The 8,491-nt window shown below is 54.7% G+C and overlaps 2 protein-coding genes across 11 annotated transcripts in view; one reads left to right on the forward strand and one right to left on the reverse strand.

Moving 5' to 3' along the window:
- The window catches only part of CARD14 (caspase recruitment domain family member 14), a 38,347-nt gene extending 36,995 nt beyond the window's left edge, over window positions 1-1,352 (forward strand). For all 8 annotated transcript variants that reach the window (XM_043462606.1, XM_043462616.1, XM_043462661.1 and 5 more), the window contains 2 exons: window positions 341-456; window positions 1,071-1,352. In XM_043462606.1, the coding sequence (XP_043318541.1) occupies window positions 341-456; window positions 1,071-1,266 (312 nt within the window). In that variant the 3' untranslated portion in view covers window positions 1,267-1,352. The remainder of the gene's footprint in view (window positions 1-340; window positions 457-1,070) is intronic.
- SGSH (N-sulfoglucosamine sulfohydrolase) lies at window positions 1,310-8,464 on the reverse strand. 3 transcript variants are annotated; one of them, XM_043462708.1, is made up of 8 exons: window positions 8,307-8,464; window positions 7,027-7,187; window positions 5,439-5,544; window positions 5,080-5,230; window positions 4,574-4,730; window positions 4,132-4,213; window positions 3,444-3,647; window positions 1,310-2,646 (listed from the first exon to the last, which is right to left on the reverse strand). In XM_043462708.1, exons 1-8 carry the CDS (start codon window positions 8,401-8,403, stop codon window positions 2,087-2,089), a joined length of 1,518 nt encoding a protein of 505 aa, XP_043318643.1. In that variant the 5' UTR covers window positions 8,404-8,464; the 3' UTR covers window positions 1,310-2,086. The 3 variants fall into 3 exon arrangements, with proteins under 3 accessions (XP_043318643.1, XP_043318651.1, XP_043318656.1); XM_043462716.1 differs by lacking the exon at window positions 8,307-8,464 and adding an exon at window positions 6,399-6,480 and having other exon boundaries at window positions 7,027-7,164; XM_043462721.1 differs by lacking the exon at window positions 7,027-7,187 and having other exon boundaries at window positions 8,307-8,441.
- Between the last annotated feature and the right edge of the window lie 27 nt (window positions 8,465-8,491).

Raw genomic sequence — 8,491 nt, forward strand, 5'->3', positions numbered from 1 at the left:
GAGGCACAATGGCCCCGTCTCCTTCTAACCTCCAAAGAGGCTGATGGAGCCACCGCCTCCTAGGGTTTGAGCTCCACACAAAGCCTCCCTCAATCCCAGTGGCCTGATTTTTAGATCAGAGGTAAAAAGTCAAATGGAAAAAAAAAAAGTCAAATGGATAAAACTTTTAAAACTGTACAGCAAGCATGCTCATATACAAAGGGGCATTCCCAAATTCTTTCCCCCATCTCCTTTGCAAACTTCAGTCCCACCCACACCCTTCTCTCCATGTCTTCCCTGAGTGTGGGCTCCCCTCATGTCCTCTGAGGCTGAGGCTCACTTCTCTCCCCACTCCCCGCAGAACACCCACGCCCTCCTGGACATCCAACTGGACAGTGTCTGTGTCCTGCACAGGATGGAGATCTTCCCCATCATTATCCATGTCTCCGTCAATGAGAAGATGGCAAAGAAATTCAAGTAGGTGAACCCCTGGGGGCTGGTGGTGGTGTTTGAACAGGCGCTGGAACTCCCCGTGAGGCCCATGGTGAACATATCTGGAGCCTGTGTCGGGGTTTCCAGGATCTCACCCTGTGCCAGCCCCAGAGTGTCACAGGGCAGTTCCCCCACAATATCCAGGACAAAGGTCCTGCAGCCAGCCCCCAGGAGCAACCCAGAGGACAGTAAGGTGAGACCCTAGAACCATACCTTGGCTAAGGCCACATGTTTCCTGGGGTACAGTTAACAGTCCAACAATGTCAGGTGAGGACAGAGACCGAAAAACACTCCTTGGTTCATAACTGGGACAAACCCAGAAGTCCTGCTGCTCCCTTTGTACTTTCAGAACTGAAGTTGTAAACTAGACCACCTTCCGTTAGTGCAACATCATCTAGGGCCCCAGTTGTATTTTCTTCATGAGGCATTAGGTTACCTTCAATCAGGCCACCCGTGTCTAGGGTATCTAGACAGCTGTTGCATCATCAGTCCATCCAGGCCCCTAGAATTCCAAGCTGGCAGCTGATTTCTGGGGCTCTGTGCTGGGAGACAAGTGCAAGGCTCTCCCTAAGTCACCCTCCCATCTCCGGCCCTGGCAGGAAGGCTCTGCAGCGGCTAGGTACCGCAGAGGACCAGTTCCTGGAGGCTGCCAGGCAGGAGGAGGCTGAGCTGGATAAAGTGCCCTGTCTATATAGCAGCCTGGCCCCTGAAAGCTGGAGTGACCTGGATGCCCTGCTTGGCTGTGTCCGCCTGGCTGTTATGGATGAACAGAAGAAGGTCGTGTGGACAGAGTAGAGGCCTTGCTGATGGCCCCTGTGTCATGAACAAATTTAGAAAATGAACTTTGATATATTTTACTAAAATAAAAAGCTTTTACAGAATGCTCAGGCCTGTGACTCCCCTCCCATATTCCCCAGGATGGAGATGATGGGGGTGGGCAGGGCAACAGGAGTACATCCACTTGAGAGAACGCCCCTTTTCTGGGCTCTCCCAGGCAGAGCTTCTGCTCCCAGGTGGGCGGAGGCAGGGTAGGTCTGGAGTGCTGTCTGTGCTACAGACTCGTGTTCATCCAGGATTCACCCAGTGAGTGGGGCAGTTTCACGCCTTCCGCAGTGGCATCTTCATCCTGGTACCCTCTCAAAAAGAAGGGCAAGCTCTGTCCATACAGACCCCAGGATGACACCCATCACTCAAGGAGCCTGCCAAGAATCAGCAGTCTCACGGAAACCCAGCCCAGGGGTTGGGAGCCTGACTGTCAGCAAAGTGAAGGGAGAAGAAAGCCCAAAGGTCCTTCAGAGGCTCCCTATCCAGACCAGGATTGACAGATGCTGTCCCCACACTGAGTGTGGTCTGCACCCACCTGCCACCCTCTTGGCACATGGAAACCCATCTCCTCTCAGGTGAGGGGCACAAGAACGTCTGTGGTTTCCAAAGAACCAGAGCGTCTGAAGACCCATGTCCCAACCACATTTTTCCCTGCAAGTCCCCGGACCATCCTCATGTTGTCACAGGTTGGGGATCCTGCAGCATCTTGGGTACCCCCCAGGAATTCATGTGCCAGGACGCGGCTCAGACTCCGGACAGCGGGCCCCCTACTATAGGGGCAGGAAGAGCCTCACAGCTCGTTGTGGAGTGGCCGGCACTGGGGAGCCAGCTTCTCCTCCAGCACCCCATCCGGAGCACACACCCAGGGGTCATGCGTCTCCCACTGCCACTTGACCAGCTGGGTCTGAAGCAGTTCCAGAACCTGGGCATAGCGGGGGTCGGCAGCCAGGTTGTGGGTCTCGTGGGGGTCCTGGCTCCTGTCATAGAGCTCCCAGCGCTCCCGGTAGTAGTAGTGATGCAGGTCCTTATACCAGCCTGTGGGCTGGCCAGCTGTGGTGCGATTCAGGAGGTCCTGGAAGGTCGGCGAGACATAGAAGTCCTGGTCGATGGGGAAGGGCATCTTGAAGTGGAGGTTGTGCACAAGGTGGAAGTTCTGGTGGTGCACGGAGCGCATGGGGTAGGACATGGTGACCTCGTGGTAGCTCTGGCTGCCGAAGACTGTGGTCCAGAGGGGTTCCGCCTCCAGTACTGGGAGGAGGGACCGCCCAGTGAGCTGGACGGTCTTTGTGCCAAAGATGGCATAGCTAGGGTAGGGGATGGAGAACCAATCCAAGATGGTGGGCGTGAGATCTGGAAAGGAGATGGCATCTCAGCAGGGCGGGCCCTCCAGGGCACTAGGTCCAGCCCCCTGGAAAGGGTGAATCCAAGCCACTCTGGAAGCTGGTGGGCTGCCTCGCACATCAAATCACCAACAGGGAGAAGCTGCTATGAGTCAACCCATTGCTGCTGCGTCACCCTCCGGGCTATGATGCCTCCAATATAACAGGAGGCCCCAATTCGGTGATACCCAGAATTCTAAAATCCTTGAGGAAGGCCCCTAGGGACCTATTCCTGCTCTGTGTTGCAGCTATAACACTCCCTGACCTTGGAGCCAAAGGGAGACGTGAGCCCTGAGCCATGGGGACCCAAGCATGCTACTGCCCTGACCCCTCAAAGAGGGTTCAAGGTGCATCAGAATCACCTGGGAACTTGTCAAAAATGCAAATTTTTGGACACCATCCCAGATCTACTGAATCAGACTCTATGCAGTGGGATATTTGGATCCTAGCAAGTGCTCCAGGTGACTGATGCTCCCCAATGGTCCAGTGGAAAAATGATAGGCGTGAAGGCAGTGAGACCAAAACTAGAATCCAAGTTTGGTGCTTACAAGCTGTGTGACCTTGGACTTCTTACTTCACGTCTCGGAGCCTCATTTTTGCAACTGTAGAATGGGGGTGATCACCCCTTTCTCACTGGAGTGGAGTGGCAACCACATAAGGTAATGGGTAAGGAGCAACATCTAGACGTTGTGGTCCCACTAAACATTCACTTCCTCCCTCACCCCCCACTGCCACCCGATCCCTGCTGTATGGGATGTCGAGTCTTACCTAAGAGGCTCACGTAGGCCTCACTGACCTGGCCCCAGCGTTTTGGGTGCTCTGGGGATGATACCAGCATGGGCTCTGCAGTGCCTGGCCAGTACAGGTTGGTCCTGCCGCTGGGGAAGGGGATCCCATTGTCGGATGTGAAGATGACCAGGGTGTCATTCAGGACGCCTGCTCCACGCAGCTCCTGGAGCACAAGTCCAATCCCTGCAGGGTGTGGAGGGGACAGCAGAGCTCAGACACAGGCAGACGTGCAGTCATGGGAATGTGTGTGCACTCCTGCATTTCTTCATCAGACCCTGCACCATCGATTCCTTCAGTCACCCCTGCCTTCCTTCCCACTGCAAGGCTCCCGCCCAGCAGATCCCAAGTCAAGGATCTCAAGATGACATAATCCTAAAGTACCTAAGCAGTCTTTAAATCAAGTGATGAGTGTCTTTATATAAAGAGGAGGAACAAAGACTAAAGAGAAGACATGGGAAGAAGACATATGATAACAGAGGCAGAGATCAGAGTGAAGCAGCCACAAGCCAAGGAACATGTGGGGCCACAGGAAGCTGGAAGAGGCAAGGACTCTCCCTCAGAGGCCCCTAAGAGAACACAACCCCGCAACATTGTGACTTCTGGCTTCTGGTCCAAGATGGGGGCCTGAAACATGCCCTATGCCATCGCCTGGGCTCCCTGAACCCACCTTGGTCCATCCGGCCAATGGTGGTGTACTGAGCAGCCAGGTCAGCTCGGGCGGCTGGGGTGTCAGGGACGAAGTAAGGCACCTAGGATGGGGCAGGCGGGTGGAAAGTCAAGGTTAGAACAGATGGGTTGGGGAGGAGACAGAGTGGTCAGTCCTTAAATTGGCATGGGAGATACAGTTGCCAGCCCTCCTCCCAGGGCCCGAAATCATCTTCCTTCCTGAATGGACTAATCCAGAAGATCCATGCTTCTGGGAACATCATCCATGTCTTTTCCCTTCTCTCTGCCATCCCATTGATGGGGACCTGGCTCCAATGAGTCAGAGTCTCTTCTTACACACCTGGGGCCAGGGCTGCAAACCCACCGGAAGGGCACAGGTCCCCCGATTTACAAAGTGGAAGAAGAAGGGTAGTTCTTGGAAACGTGGAGAGGGGCCCTCCTACCTCCACATCCTTCGGGTTGTAGGTCTGGGGGGTCCAGTCTGGAATCCGCCCCATGCCACTCTCCCCATTGCCAAACTTCTCACAGAATGCCCCATACTGTGGCTGGGAGTGCCCGCAGCGGTGGGGGTCATGGAAGGCGACATAGAGGAAGAAAGGCCTGCAGGTGGAGAAATGGGCTTGAGCGCTAAGATCAAGGTCAGATGGCTGACCCATCACCCTACTTCTACCCTGGGGAGCCTCATCCTTCAGGAAGGAACACTCCCCAGCTTTGCCTACTCCCCTACAACTGATGACCTCTCTGTGATCCGTGCCACCTCAGGTTCCCCACGTCTCCTCTTCCTCTGACCAGATCAATTTGAGTATAGGGAATTTTCTCCCCCACCCACACCCCAGCTATCTGAGGACTCCAAGAATCCCAACCAAAGACTCTGGGAACCGCATCCAGTATTAACTGCCCAGAGGTCTGGCTAAGTGAGGGAGGTAGGGGGGAGGGACTCTCTGCGCACCTGTCACCCCGCGTCTGCAGGAATTTCCGGACCAGCAGTTTAATTCTAGTGATGTTCCGCCCAACCTGGAGGACAGAGCCATTCTCCTCCGTGAACGCAAAATCAAATGGATACACCATCTCCGGCCCCACGTGCTTCTTCCCAATGATGCCTGGAGCCAGGGAGACAGGCCTATTCAGAGGCCCTTTGGTTTCCCATTCCCTTCTGCCCGCTTCTCTGCTCCCCAGACCCTGTATCTTGCTACGGCCTCCAGGAGGGCAGCAGAGCCCTTGTTCTCATGTGCCCATAGCCCAGTCAGGATCTCTGGGGCAGGATGGGAAGTTGCTCTCTTGCCCCTGGGGCCACACGAAGCCCCTCACCTGTGTGAATGCCAGCTCGGCCCAGCAGCAGCGGCAGGCTCTGCACCCGGTCAAAGGAGTTGAAGTGGTGGACATCCTGGTGCAGGCCATACATTCCGTTCTGATGCTGCGAGCAGAGATGCTGTGATGCAGGATACCACCTGGTCCTACCACCCCTGCCCTTCTTCCCCCGCTGCAACGCTCCCCCTCTTCCAGGCTCACCAACCTGGCCCTTCACAGATCCCTGATTTAGCATCCTCGGAGAGGTTTTCTCCGTCTCTCACTCCCTGCCCAACAGGCCCACAGGTCCTTCCCATGGGACTTTGGCAGGAAATACAACAGACTGGGAGGATGTACACCAAAATTAGGGAGTAGCCTTTATTTTCTTCTTTTTGCATATCTATACTTTTCAATTTTTCTATCAAGACCACACACTATTGAGTGAAAGCCATCCCAGCAAGCCATTTTATAGCATGAAAGAAATTGTCATACATGTTACAAACTCAAACTAGAGAGATACAAGAAGGTAAACCCCTGTCCTTATTCCTGCAGCCCACTGTCCAGAGGTGAGCATGGCCTACAGCTGCCTGATTAACCTTTCAGGAAGCTTCTGTGTTCAGTTAACAGTCTCCTCTTTATGTAGGCATTCTCCTCACTGGCTCAGGCTCTCAGAAAGAAACGCACAGACCACAGCTGTGTTCCCATAAAATAAGGTTGTGAGGTAACACATCAAGAGTAAGTGCCCATGTACACCTGGTTCACAGGAGCATTATTCCAAAAGTCAAAGGTGGAATCAACCCAAGTGTCCATTAACAGATGAATCGATAAACAAAATATGCTCTGTCACACAATGGAACATTACTCAGCCTTGAAAAGTAGTGAGTTACTGACACGTGCCACTACTCGGGTGAAGCTTGGGGACATTATGCTGAGTGAAACCAGCCAGTCACAAAAAGGCAAAAACTGTGTGATTCCACTTACGTGAGGTACTGAGAGTAACCAAATTCACAGAGACAGAAAGTTGACAGGTGGTTGAGGCTGGTGGTGCAGCAGGAAGGAATTACTGTTTAATGGGGACAGAGTTTCAGTTTGAGGTGATAAAAATGTCCTAGATGGTGGTGATGGTTACACAACAATGTAAATGTACTTAATGCCGCTGAGCTGTATCCTTAAAACAGTTAAAACAGTACATTTTTAAACTGTATTTATATATATCGGCTCAATAAAAATAGAGTAAGTGCCTTAAATGGCAGCGTTTACTGCCACACAAGCTCCTGGGACAATATCACGACAAGAATGAACATGGGCTGAGCAAATAACTGCCAGGCATCTTACTATGAGCTTTCCACACAAGGCGTTAACTTGGCCAATCCTATAGTAATCCCAGGAGTGAGCTATAATCGTGACCCCATCTTACAGGTGAGGAGACTGAGGCTCACAGAGGTAAGTGACTGCTCACAGTCACAGGGTGCTGGAGCAGGGCTGCACGTGGACTATTTGGCTGGGGGTGACGGAGGGAAGGTGGACAGTGCCCAGGGAGACAAGGGAAGTGTTTTCAGCAGCAGAGGCCTTGGGGCACTCCCTCCTCCAGCCCCCCTGCCGCCCTCACCTGGGGCAGGCCAGTGAGGAGGCTGGCGCGGCTGGGAGAGCAGCTGCTGACAGAGGTGAAGGCATTGCGGAAGATAAGACTCCGGCGGGCCAAGGCGTCCAGGTGCGGGGTAGAGATGGCGCTGTTGTTGTAGGCGCCACTCTCAAAGCCTCCGTCGTCCGCTTAGGAAGATGGAAAACAAAGGACAAAGTGGGCTGGGCTCAGAAGGAGCAGCATATGGAAATGAGAAAGACCTGGGTCCTGCGGCAGTGGCCTGGGCCAGTGATGGCTAGGCAGTTATGATACCTGGGCAGGTGTGATACCTAGCAGGTGTGATTCCCAGCTGGGCATGATATTCAGCAGGCCTGTTACTTGAGTGAGAATGCCAACAGACTTGTATGAAAAGTGGGTGAACATGTTAGGAGGCAGAGCGAAAACTCAGGTAGGCCTGAGCTCCAGGCAGGTATGCCCATGCAGTCCTGGGCTCTGAAGACATGCATGAGGATATGGATCCACGTGCAGGTTCTCTGCCCATGCCCCTCAAAGTGGGGGAGCTGAAGGGAGTCCCTCAGTGCAGGGCTGTTTATGTTACAATTAGCTGAAGGGCCTGCCCAAGACCACAATGTTAATCAGAAAGCAAGACCCTGGCAGACAGCCAGACCTCAAAAGAGGAAAGAATCCGGTTGTCTTGTGAGAGCTGGGCCCTGGTTACCCAAACAGGAAGTCTCGTGAACAGCGGGGTGCTAGAGGAACTTCGGGTTTCAGGGTGGTGGAGGCCAGTGGAGAAGGTGGGTGGGGGGCTGCTCTCTTCAGCCAGGAGGAGGAGAACTGAGCTACAGCGCTCTGGGGTCTAAAAAAGGAAGGGCAAACAGGGGTTATCACTGCTGGGAAGAAGACGAGAGCCCGAGGGCACCCTGACTGGTCTTTGGGGCCCTGGGCACCAACCCCCACTTCTGGCATCCGCTCCGCAATCTCTGGAAAACCGCCCAGCCTCCCCTGGTGGGGGGCGGAGACCGCAGGGCTAGCCCGGGCTGCTCCGGGGTACAGGGTCAGAACCCGGGGCAGGAGAGGAGTGTGAACGCTGGTCCCGACCCCTCCAGACCCTCCAGTGGGCAGGGCTGCCTCTGCCTGCCTCTCCAAGGAGCTGATCACAAAGAGTCTGGGGCCAGCAAAGAAAGGAGACGGGGAATGAATGGAAATGGGGGCTGCAGGGCACTGAGAGTTAGCACTGGCCGCTTCTGGGAGAGCCAACCGGCGGCGGTAGAGGGCAGTGCCCGGGGTGCCAGCGGGTCAACACTTACCGAGGATCAGCAGCACGTTCCGGGAGCGCGCCCGGTGCACACAACAGAGACCCACGGAAATCAGCAGCACCCCGCAGACCTGCCCAGAGCTTCGCATGGTGGCGGCTCCGGCCTGGCCTCCGTCCCGCGGTCACGTGAGCACCAGAGCCGCCCCGCCCCGCCCTCGGTCATGTGTACACCAGGCC

This window comes from Cervus canadensis, chromosome 1 (genome assembly GCF_019320065.1).
Source record: "Cervus canadensis isolate Bull #8, Minnesota chromosome 1, ASM1932006v1, whole genome shotgun sequence".
Taxonomy (NCBI): Eukaryota; Metazoa; Chordata; class Mammalia; order Artiodactyla; family Cervidae; genus Cervus; species Cervus canadensis.

Coding starts and splice junctions, on each gene's coding strand:
- SGSH (XM_043462708.1), bottom strand. CDS start 8,403: ATGCGAAGCTCTGGGCAGGTCTGCGGGGTGCTGCTGATTTCCGTGGGT. Junction 5,545..7,026: donor TCCTCACTGGCCTGCCCCAG/GTGAGGGCGGCA, acceptor CTCTGCTCGCAG/CATCAGAACGGAATGTATGG. Junction 2,647..3,443: donor GGCCTACGTGAGCCTCTTAG/GTAAGACTCGAC, acceptor TCTCCTTTCCAG/ATCTCACGCCCACCATCTTG.